This window comes from Schistocerca americana, chromosome 1, assembly GCF_021461395.2.
Source record: "Schistocerca americana isolate TAMUIC-IGC-003095 chromosome 1, iqSchAmer2.1, whole genome shotgun sequence".
Classification (NCBI taxonomy): Eukaryota; Metazoa; Arthropoda; class Insecta; order Orthoptera; family Acrididae; genus Schistocerca; species Schistocerca americana.
In genome coordinates, this window is record NC_060119.1 from 891,041,895 (window position 1) to 891,054,586 (window position 12,692).

Genomic DNA, 12,692 nt, shown 5'->3' on the forward strand with positions numbered 1-12,692 from the left:
ATAGCAATTCGTACGTCCATACGAAAAGTAATGCGTGAAGTATACGACAACAACTTCCACCGTCATATCTTAGCGAAGGATCTTACCGAAAACCGGAGAAAATTCTGGTCATTCGTAAAATCACTAAGCGGGTCGAAGGCTTCCATCCAGCCACTCGTCCACCAGTATGATGTGGCAATAGAAGACAGTGGATACCTTTGTCTGTGACGAACACTCGCCGTCAAGGACCTCGTACTGGGTTCTGCTACTTAAAAAGCCTTGGAGTCACTCACATATCTGGGAACCTAAACCGTGTTCTCGACCTTTCGTCAAAAATCTGTAGTGGGACATCGTGTGGGAAAACTAGGAATACGGAATCTGCTTGTCGCTCTCCATCCATGGTTTATAGGATAATATGCGAGAAAAGCGCAAGCTGAGTTTCAGACATGCGATGCTTTCTAAATCCGTCCCGATTTCTGGGCAAAAGCTTTTCTGTCTCAAGGAAATTTATAACATCCGAACTCAGAATACGTTCAAGAATTCTGCAGCAAACCAATGTTAAGGATACAGGCATGTAATTGTTTAGGTCAGTTCTTCTGCCTCTCTTATAAACGGGTCACTTGCGCTTTTTTCCATTCGCTTGGGACTTTTCGCTGGGCAAGACATTCGCGATAAATGCGGTCTAAGTAAGGGGTTGATGCGGCAGAGTGCTCTATGTAAAACAGAACTGTTACTTGTTTTCAACTCTTTCAGTTGCTTCCCCATACTACGGATGCCAATTTCCATGACCTCCATGCGGGAGGTCTGTACGACAGTCAAACAGTGGTATGTTTGCACGATCCTCTTGCGTGAATGATTTCTTAAACGTGAAGTTTAAAACTTCAGCTTTCCTTTTACTGCCTTCTATTGCCATCCAAGACTGGTCGACGAATGACTGGATAGACGCCTTCGATCAGCTTAGTGATTTCACGAATGACCAGACTTTTCTCGGGTTTTCGGTAAGATGTAGTATGCTTCGCGCATTGCTCTTCCTATGGATACACGAATTTCTACTAACTCTTGCCTGTCAACATCTGCGCGCTCTTTCTTGAACCGAGAAAGTAACAGTCTCTCTCTCCTCAGCAATAACTTCGATGAAGTATTTAGGATTAAACGTTGCAAAGTGATGTGAAATGGAATGAGCAAGGCAGGCGAATGTTCGACGTCGTTTTATTGGGAGACAGCCACAAAGGAGACAGCGTACGGAACGCTAGTGCGACTCATTATTGAGTATTTTTCGAGTGTTTGGGATCTCCACTGTGCCGAATAAAAGAAAGACCCTCAAAGCAGTTGAGAGGCAGGCTACTAGATTTGTTACAGGTAGGATGGACCAGCACACAGGCATTAGCGAGAAGCTTTGTGAACTCAAATGTAAACGCCTGGAGGAATGACGATGCTCCTCCCACAAGGTACTATTACGCAAATTTAGAGAATCGGGATTTGAGACAGACTAGAGAACCATTCTACTGCCGCGTAAGGACCACGAAGACAAGAAGCGAGAAATTAGGTTTCGTACGGAGGCTTTTAGGCAGTTCTTTTTCCCTCGCATTATTTGCGAGTGGAACAGGAGAGGAAATGACTAGTACTGGTACAAGGTAATCTCCGCATGCACAACACGGTGGTTTGCGGAGTAATATGTAGATGTAGATGCAGATTACATTGTTTTGATTGTTCGAGCGTTTCATTCACGATGACCAAATATAGTGCAGGTAGCCTTTAAACACAGCAAAATTCGGTTTTGAAATGTATTACCACGTCTACTTTTTAGTGAAAGTGAAGTCATGGTATTTAATGGGCGTACGGACTCATGAGCCGTTTTCTGCTCATGGCGTAGTGTGTTCATTCAATTGATATTGTAAGACATTAGTGGCTCTTTTTGCGGGGAACTCTACTGCCTCGCTAAAGTGCACTTTATCTTTTGTGTTTCTGTTTCCACATCCAAATTCATAAATACAGAAATAAACTACTGAGCGTTAAAATTGAAACACCAAGGAAGGGTAGCAAATAATGAAATTGTTCTTATTGTGCGTATACGTAACGTAGAAAGAAAATATTATAACATTTTTAGGTAACATGAGGACGTACAGGATGCGAAATTTAGTAGCCACCTCTGGCAATAGCAACGGCTCTAACCCGGTTGCGGATCGAGTCGAACTCACCTTGGATGACAAATATGACGAATTCCACGTTGCTTCAAGTCTATGCCAGAGTTAATTAATCGTAGTGGCTGGTAAGTGGTGGCGTGGCAGCCTCTCGGCAATACAGGACCAGGTGTTTTCAGTGGGTGAGAGATCTGTAAACTGTGCTGACCAGGACTAATATCAAATCCCCTCTGTATCAAGTTAGGTCAGAACAGCAAGGGTAACATGCTTTCTTCCGTTATTTTGTTGTAAGACAGTTTTACGAAGACTTTGGAATAAGACACAGTCGTCGCCCTTAACACGTCAGAAATGTAACGGCTATAATCGCCGCCCGGTGTGGCCGTGCGGTTAAAGGCGCTTCAGTCTGGAACCGCGTGACCGCTACGGTCGCAGGTTCGAATCCTGCCTCGGGCATGGATGTGTGTGATGTCCTTAGGTTAGTTAGGTTTAATTAGTTCTAAGGTCTAGGCGACTGATGACCTCAGAAGTTAAGTCGCATAGCGCTCAGAGCCATTTGAACCATTTTTTTGTAACGGCTATTATCCAAATTACTAGCTACGCGAATCCCAGGTGATCGTGTTGAGCACCCAGCGCCAACCCCTATCATGTGCTGGGCATGTATGAAAAATGTAGACTGCCAGTGTTCGTTCTCCTCGGAGACTGCATACATGGACATGCCCATTATGATGCTGTAGGTAAGAATGGGGCTCGTCTGAAAAGACAACTTGGTGCCACTCCTGTTCCCAGGGCTGTTATTGGGCGTACACTTTTGGCGCGCCTCTCTCTGCTGACTCATCAGGGGCAGCCCCAACGATGGACATTGTGCTGACAGTCCATTGTGCCACAAACGTCGTCGCACTGCCGGCGTGGGTATTTGTCGTGTTTCAGACAAACCCAACACAAGGTAGGTGACGAGGCTGTACAACACTGCACGGCCGAACGTCTGCCGTCTCGGGCGCTAATAGCGTGAGGCCGTTAGAGATCCTGCATGACATAGAGTATGGCGCTCCAGAATCCATCGATTCCATATTCGCATGACAGCCATGGGATACCAATCAACGTGAGCAGCAAAATCGCAGAAAGTTAAACCTCAATCTCGATAGTCCATAATCAACTCGCTGTTGAATTCCAACACGTGCAAGTATACGTTTGTTTGTTTGTTTTTTCCTTTTACTTGAAACGTAGCAGAAACAACGTTCAAATGCGATTTCTGCATGAGGAAAGGAGCTAGTAGAGAACTATGAAACAAGCAAATAATGTGATAAACATTGGTCAGAGAAGAAATGGTTTGCGGGATACGAAATGTTACTGCTGAGTGAATGAACACATAACGAAGCCGCCGAGGATCCAAACTGCAGATATGCATTTGAGGATAAACACATTAAACAAGTGTTGCACGAGTTCGCCGTTCATATGAAGGCAGGCTTCAGCATGCCTGCTAATCGATGCCCGAACACATTTAGAAATCTCACTTGTGTTCCGAGTGCCTTCACAACCATCCACAATGTTTTCGGAAGCTGATCCGCTATCAACAGAGCCGGAACACAGCTAAACCTTTAAAGATTCCACACAAACAAATCTAATGGGTTCAAGTTGGAGGGAAAAAATGCAATATCTTATGGTCTAATGTTAGTGTTGCTTGAGGCTCCCCAATCTTCGTAAGATTTTTGGTATTACATACTGGCACAATAGTTTTATTTGCACAACGTTGTCGACCGACACTGTTTGCTTAACATTGTTAACAAACCAAGCTTAAAAAGCTGCGAATCGTGACATTTCAAAGCGTGACTTAGAATTAGAACTGTATTGTGAAACTGATTCGAGTAAAAAGGATAGAAATTTGTAAATCATAATACAATGCGTTTTACTTTTTAAAATGAAATGCGGTAAAGCAGTGCATTTCGAGACAGTTTGCACAGATCAATGGCAGCAGCGTCAGCTCTGTTCGGGGATAACTGGAGTGATAGTAAAAGACTAGACAGTTGTTACACTACTCCCCCGCTTTGTGATTATAATAGAAAGAGCACGCTATTCACATAGCTGGTTTCAGAAGATTCACACCTAAGGATGCATTGGTCCAGAAGTTTCACTTTAATTTTATAATGAAGTATTATTTGATTATGTTTCCCAGATACCAGTTCAAAAATGAGATTCGTAGCAACTGTTTGGCTTAAATTAGTGAAATAAATTAGACGTTATCTTCACGTATTATATAAAATAAAGCAAAACGCTTTGAAAAATATGAGTATGCCTTCATATTGCTCAATTGGTGCTCCGCAGTTTATCAGACCTTCAACCGTCCCTGCATTTCAGGCTGACCTGTTCTCACGGCTACCAGCTAACAAACAAGTATCGCGTAAACCAAAACCTTTCAACGAAAGCATAACTACGATCTCTTTCATGAACATTAGCGTGCAGTTAGCCATGTATACTCGTTTAGCAGGCAGCGCAGAAGAATACCGCCCGACGGGACTGCCTGTGGTCTTTGTTGCCGGCCGTCCCAAAAATAGTTGCTTCCCAATAGTCTTGTGCTTCCTTGTTCACCGTGTATGGTCTCCCACTTCTTTGATTTACACCATCAGCGCCCAGTCGAAATTCCAGTGAAGCTTGCTTGTGGACATCATATCCGCGTTGTAAACAAGAAACAGACGAAGAAAACGTACGACCGTCAATGTTTCAATCGACTGAAACGAGACGTGTATTGTGACGAAGTAAAACATTTCATTAGTTGCATACACAGTATCAGCAATTAATAAAGTATCAGCACGCTGAAAAACTGGGCTGGTTTCGTATTGGACATCGCTCGAATCTCATCCAGATACAGGTACTGGATTCGAGAAAGGTTTTAAGCGCAGCGCGTACCACTCTGCTCTGGACTATGTCACTGTGCACGCCTGACCCACGTTACAAATGGTTCAAATGACTCTGAGCACTATGGGACTTAACTACTGTGGTCATCAGTCCCCTACTTAAACCTAACTAACCTAAGGACATCACACACATCCGTGCCCGAGGCAGGATTCGAACCTGCGACCGTAGTGGTCACGCGGTTCCAGACTGTAGCGCCTATAACCGCACGGCCACTCCGGCCGGCGACCCACGTTACATTCCTGTCGCATGCTTCCTTCTCAGCAGTGGGCAGTACACACCGGGAGCGGCTCTTAGTTAAAAGTTCTGAGGTAGAGACGTCCCACAAGATGTATATTTTTCAATAATATATTACAGAATTTGGAATTAACATAGCTGTTACATGAGGCCACAAAGGAGGTATGCGAACATGTCGAAAACTACATTCATGCTCATAAATTAAGGATAACTACAGAATGTGGTGCCACACAACTTGGCACTGCACAAAACTGGCGCTAATAGCATAGGCACATAGGGAACACACACGACACAGATCTGTAAGTCCACGGTATTGGTGATAAGTTGAGAAAACCGTCCCGAAATACATGTGCTACAAAACGCCACTGTTTCCTGCGCATGTACCCGGACATGGGATATGATCACCATGCACAAGTACACAGGCCGCACAACGGGTTGGCATACTCTGGATCAGGTGGGCGAGCAGCTGCTGGAGTACAGCCTCCCATTCTTGCACCCGTGCCTGTCGGAGCTCCTGAAGTGTCGTAGGGGTTTGAAGTCGTGCAGCGATACGTCGACCGAGAGCATCGCAGACGTGCTCGGTGAGATTTAGGTCTGGAGAACAGGCAAGCCACTCCATTCGCCTGAAATCTTCTGTTTCAAGGTACTCCTCCACGACGGCAGTTCGGTGGGGCCGTGCGTTATCATCCATCAGGAGGAAGGTGGGACCCACTGCACCCCTGAAAAGGCGGACATACTGGTGCAAAATGACGTCCCGATCCCACCTGACCTCTCACAGTTCCTCTGCCAAAGACATGCAGAGGTGTACGTGCACCGTCCGCAGCTCGTGGTCGTGCGGTAGCGTTCTCGCTTCCCATGCCCGTGTTCCCGTGTTCGATTCCCGGCGGGGTCAGGGATTTTCTCTGCCTCGTGATGACTGGGTGTTGTGTGATGTCCTTAGGTTAGTTAGGTTTAAGTAGTTCTAAGTTCTAGGGGACTGATGACCATAGATGTTAAGTCCCATAGTGCTCAGAGCCATTTGAACCATTTTTTTGTACGTGCACCAATCATAATCCCACCCCACACCATCAAACCACGACCTCCCTTTCAACGATAGTAAGCGGTTGGTATCTGATTCCTGGTTCACGCCAGATGAAAACCTGGCAAGAATCAGTGTTCAGACTATAACTGGACCACGTACTGTGTTTTTGACACCAGGCTTTACGGGCTCTCCTGTGACTAGGGGTCAGTGGAATGCACCTTGCAGGTCTCCGGGCGAATAAACCATGTCTGTGCAGTCTTCTGTAGGCTGTGTGTCTGGAGACAACTGTTCCAGTGGCTGTGGTAAGGTCCCGAGCAAGGCTACCTGCAGTACTCCGTGGCCGTCTGCGGGCACTGATGGTGAGCTATCGGTCTTCTTGTGGTGTTGTACACTGTGGACGTCCCGTACTGTAGCGCCTGGACACGTTTCCTGTCTGCTGGGGTCGTTGCCATAATCTTGAGATAACACTTTGTGGCACACGGAGGGCCCGTGGTACGACCTGCTGTGTTTGACCATCCTCCAGTCGCCCTAGTATTCTACCCCTCATAACGTCATCAGTATGTGTTCTTTGAGCCATTTTCAACACACCATCAGCACGTCTGAAAACGTCTGCACACTTACTCGCTGCACCGTACTCTGACATGCACCAACACACCTCTGCGTATGTGGACTGCTGCCAGCGCCACCGTGCGATGACCGCAGGTCTGATGCACCGCATGGTCATACCCCAAGGTGATTTAGACCCCGCCACATAAATGTATGTATGTATTGGCGATCTTGGCTTCTGAAGTGTTTTTCACCTACCATACATTGGAGATCGTCCCCAGACTGACCATGTCACGAATATAATAATCACCAGAGTGTTCTGGAGTGTAGTAACATGTCAGTACCTAGCGAGAGTTCGTCAAACTATCACATGAAGTAAGGGCGCGAAACATATGCCGACGGCGTTTGCTTGATAAAGTGCGTTAAGTAAAACAACTTCTACTGGTGCTTTTTAACGGTTTTCGTAACGTCAGCGTTAAGTAATAAAATAAAGCTATCATCAACCTGAAGTGCTTTAGTAGGCGTGGCTCTACTGGGGGTGGTATGCCTTTGCCTTCCGCCGATCTTTAAACTGTTTGCCCCAGTTATGTGTGGGCCTACAGTTTAACGTGGATTCCGAATCACGGTGCAGCTCGGCCTCTTTCACATTAAAAAACAATCCAGACGTGAAAAATCATGCTAGGAATAACCGGGGAAAGCACCACGAGCCGCGTGTGGCAGGAAGTGCGCCTCACCTGGTAGCCCATGATGGTGTCGCCGGGCTGCAGGCTGGCGGCGCGCGCCCGCTGGTAGGGGTCGACGCTGAGGTAGGCGGCCTGGCAGAGCACCTCGCCCTCGCGTACAGCGGGCAGCTCCTCCTCCTCCACGCCGAAGTCGTCTTCGCGCGGCTCCCCGCGGAAGTGGCGCGCCAGCACGATCTTGCGCGCGGTCTCCATGTCGGCGCGTCTGCTCCGCGGGCCGGCTGCGCTGTTACTGACGGCTCAGCGCGCCGGCCCACCGCCGATTACGCAACCCCGCCCGGCTCAACGTTCAAGTACGTCGTGCCGCAGATAAACAACGCCTCGCTAGCCTCGGGACGACCAGTCGTCGCAGCCGATCTGCTAGTCAGCTGTGCGACCGTATGAGTTTCCTAAGACGCACAAGGACCCATTGTTAGTAACAATGGGGCACCTACGTCACAGACTGCAAATTAGGTGAACGGTCGCTGGGGGAAACAGAAAAACGGCTTGCTCGAGGATGTGTTCTAGCTCCCGTCCTGTTCAACATACACCGAAGCGCCAAAGAAACTGGTATAGGCATGAGTAATCAAATACAGAGATGTGTACCCTGGTGGAATACGGCACTGCGGTCGGCAACGCCTGTATAAGGCAGCAAGTGTCTGGGGCAGTTGTTAGATCGGTTACAGCTGCTACAGTGGCAGGTTATAAAGATTTAAGTTAGTCTGAACGTGGCATTATAGTCGGCGCACGAGCGATGGAGCACAGCATCTCCAAGGTAGCGATAAAGTGGGGATTTTCCCGTACGATCATTTCACAAGTATAGCATGAATATCAGGAATCCGATAAAACGACAAATATCCGACAGCGCTGGGGCCAGAAGAAGATTCTGCAAGAACGGGACCAACGACGACTGAAGAGAATCGTTCAACGTGAGAGAAGTGCAACCCTTCCGCAAATTGCTGCAAATTTCAGCGTTCGAACCATTCAACCAAACATCATGAATATGGTCTTTCTGAGCCGAAGGCTCACTCGTGTACCCTTGATGATGCACGACACAAAGCATTATGCCCCCCCCCCTGGGCCCGTCAACACCGACATTGGACTGTTGGTGGCTGGAAACATGTTGCCTGGTCGGTCGAGTCACGTTTCAATTTGTGGACGCGTACGGGTTTGGAAACAACATCATGAATCTATGGACCCTACATATCAGCAGGAGACTGTTCAAGCTCGTGGAGGTTCCGTAATGTCCGTGGGGCGCGTGCAGTTGGAGTGGTATGAGACCCCTGATACGGCTAGATACGAATCCGACAGGTAACACATATGTAATCATCCTGTCTGATCACCTGCTTCCATTCATGTCCATTGTGCATTCAGACGGACTTGGGCAACTCCAGCATGACAATGCGACACCCCACACGCCCATAATTGCTACAGAGTGGCTCCACGAACACTCTTCTGAGCTTAAACACTTCCCTGGTCACCAAAAATGAATATTATTGAGCACGTCTTGGATGCCTTGCAACGTGCTGTTCAGATGAGATCTCCAGTCCCTCGTACTCTTACGGATTTATGGACAACCCTGCAGGATTCATGGCGTCAATTCCTTCCAGTACTACTTCTGACATTAGGCGAGTCCATACCACGTCGTGTTGCGGCACTTCCGCGTGTTCGCGGGGGCCTACGCGATGTTAGGCAGGTGTACCAATTTCTTTGGCTCTTCAGTGTATATACGAACTATCAGCCAATATCCAAAGATACGTGTTACTCTCTCTAAGCTGACGCTTTGCGTATCACAGCGCAAGGATGAATATTTCAGGAAGTAGACGTAAAGTTGGAGAATACCCTAGAAGCTATGTCAACATATTACGGTGACAACTCCCGAACGAAATCCCACTAAAACGAAAGTTTGTGCCTTTCACCTGCACTCACGCCTAGTAAATTAAAAGGTGCTCGTTAACTGGACTGGGTCTGTCTCTGAGCACACACACCTCCGACATACCTCGGAGTGACGCTTGGCAGGTCCATCACATACAAACATCTCTGTCAAGAAAATTAAAAAAATAAAATGAGGCAGCTGCATAGCTGCAAGAAACAGCAGTAAGTGGGACGCCAAATCCACTGTGCTTCGAAACCATCGCTTTAGCACTTTGCTTTTCCGCAGCTGCGTACGTGTGCCCTGTCTGGTCTAGACCGACACATGCGAAGAATCGACATAAGCCTTAATGACACCTGTAGGCTAGCCACAGGATGCATTAAGCTCACTCCACTGGAAAAGCTCTACCAAGCTTCAGGTTTCAGCAGTCCTACATCTCGTACGGTAGCTCATGCACATAAGGAACAGTGCAAAAACACATTTGATGAGAGTCATCCACTACGTTGTAGCCTTTATGGATTAAAAAGACTAAAATCAAGATATTTGTGCCTCAGTTAGACATTGGATGAACCCCCTGTCGGCTACCCTATTTCAGAACATCCACCAAGTGGTTCGGAATTAAATTACAACTCTTGGAAAATGCTAAGTCGCATCAGAATTGGTGTAGCCCCGGTAAAAAATCAACTTGATAAAATGGGATTATTACAAGTACGACCGTGGAAAAGTACAAAACATGGAACATTCTAAGATGCCAAAAGTGTCCTGCTTGTAGCTCTCTGGATTAGCAAGCCTGAAGCTTTTAACTTAGTCCAGTATTGGACCGAAAAATTAACAGCTCTGGACACGAAAAAGTAAGAAGTAAACTAAGAGAAACTCATTCTCAGCGAATATGTGAACCGGCGCGGCTACATGATTGAGTTCTTGGGAGTGTTACAGTTTCTTATTTTTCTGCTCCACCCCTCCCCTTCCCCCCAAATACCTAATCAAAACTATCCGGACACTCCTACGTAACGAGTAATTGACCACTAGATACAGTGGTGGCCGGTTATCATGTGCTAATGTCCTACAGAACACTGGAAACATCGCACTACAATTAAGCCCTGACTCTTCGAAGGCGAATCGGAAAAAGCACTGAAATTACGCCATTTCTCTTCGAATATGAGCCGGAAATTGCACTAAAGTTACGCCATTACTCTTCAAATGCGTGCTGGTATGCAAATAAAACGGAGGAAAACACTTTTTGTAGCTCTGTCTCAATGGAGAATGCCACCTTCTTTTAATACGAAAGTGGTGATGTGCTAAACAGGCCTTTTCCCAGTAGATCTTTGAAGCAGAAAGTAAGATTAAGGAATCAGGTAGATCTTCTCCAAATGTAAATCTAACGGGAGGGCGTGGGACAAGTTTCACCGATTTGGCTCAGACTATGTGAATACAAGCAGGTAGATGCCCTTTCAAGTTCCTAGAATATTTCGCCTGAGTGGTCCATAGGAAAAGGTAAAACGTTCTCCAAAGATTCACGCGTAAAAAAAAATGGTTCAAATGGCTCTGAGCACTATGGGACTTAACTTCTGAGGTCATCAGTCCCCTAGAACTTAGAACTAATTAAACCGAACTAACCTAAGGACATCACACACACCCATGCCCGAGGCAGGATTCGAACCTGCGACCGTAGCGGTCGCGCGGTTCCAAACTGTAGCGTCTAGAACCGCTCGGCCGCTCCGGCCGGCTACGCGTAGAGTAAGAGGACATTTTGAGGACTGAATTTCGTAACGTTGTGGCAGCCAAACGGTCTTATTACGCTCCCTTTCAGTCGTATAGTTGCAGTTTCTTCTCTCTTTGTGGTCCTTTTTGTCTTGTCTATTTTTAATTAACAAAAGGAAATAAATAAATATTGTTGCCGGCAACGACTGGAAATGAATGTTTTGTACTTTTTTAAGTGGTTTAACTCATGCAGGACTAACTATGATTTTTTTCATTCTTTTTTGGGCAGCGTGTTGTAACGTTAGAAAAATAAAAAAAGACCAGGGGCATGTGTGTGGAGGCGAGGGGGATGGGAAGGTATCTTGGCCAGGCCTCAGGATTCGAATCCAGCCCAAATGTCTCCATCCAATTTGAAGCTGTCTGTGTCCGTTCTTTTCTGCCGACACAAGCATTTTCTGTATGAAAAAAAGGCAATAAAATGGAAAAAAGCGGTAAAACGCGTGCTTGGAAACTCAGAAGTCGCAGGGTCCAATCCTGACATGAGAACGTAAAATTTTAGTCTGTCTTTAATCTAGCCTGATAAATAAAGTGGTATGGTGCGCGCCTAGAATCGGAGAGATCGAAAAAAAAGGTTAAGACCAGAGGCTCGCAAATTGGTGGCTTGCGTCGAATTCCCGCTAGTCCCATTTTTTATTTCTTTTTTTTTGTCGCATTGTTCATGGATAAATTACAAAATCAGAATATATTTAAGCAGTTCAATTTATATATGTAAAATTAATATATTCGTTAAACAAATTTTTATAGCCAAGTTCTCGTTCAAAGCTACATACAGATAGCTCCTTCTTATTTCTCAACATGGGGAACTTCAATAACACATTCAATTTAGTGAGGAGTGTAAGTCAGCAAGCTATAGGCCACCACAATGTACATTTGTACAAGCTACCGTTGTCTAGACGTCAGCAGAGGCGGACCCGCCAGTATGAGAGGAGGCAGCACAGTGTTGTCGGTAGAGAAACAGTAGCAACACTGTGGGTCGGGCAGCGCGGATCGGTGACTTCGAACGTCGACTAGTCATTGTATGTCCCTTGAGCAGCAAATGCGTCACACACAATTCAACCCTTCTAAAGCTGCAAGAGGCGACTTTTTGTGACGTCACTGTGTAGTGGAAACGCGAAGGAACAACCACAGCCAAACCAAGAGTAGGCACATCTCATGTACTGATGAGCACAAACCGTCGAGCATTGTTGTAGAAAAAATCTGCCCAGGTGCGAGTACGACTAGCATATCGAGGATTCCGTACAAATTTAATTATGTATACAGTCAGTTCATCCATTATGTGAATCGAGGATCTCGACGATTTTTGCCTGTTATCGGCATTGGTACTGGCAAGATATACATCCCTGGGATACCAAGACTTTCGAGAATGTTTAAAGCCTGAAAACTAATAACAAAAGATATATTTTTGTGTGATATAATTACAAATTAAAAAATTTCTGATTTTTCTCCTTTACTTGTTCTGTGAAACCTTTCTTCTTCCCAAATTTTATGGGTCTACGTGAGTGAGTTTC

At 46.2% G+C, this 12,692-nt stretch overlaps 1 protein-coding gene across 1 annotated transcript in view; it reads right to left on the minus strand.

The window, feature by feature from the left end:
- Window positions 1-7,817, minus strand: part of LOC124547391 (prostaglandin reductase 1-like) — an 81,893-nt gene extending 74,076 nt beyond the window's left edge. The window contains exon 1 of the mRNA XM_047125102.1: window positions 7,566-7,817. Within this exon, the coding sequence (XP_046981058.1) occupies window positions 7,566-7,766 (201 nt within the window). The 5' untranslated portion in view covers window positions 7,767-7,817. The remainder of the gene's footprint in view (window positions 1-7,565) is intronic.
- Window positions 7,818-12,692: the final 4,875 nt, after the last annotated feature.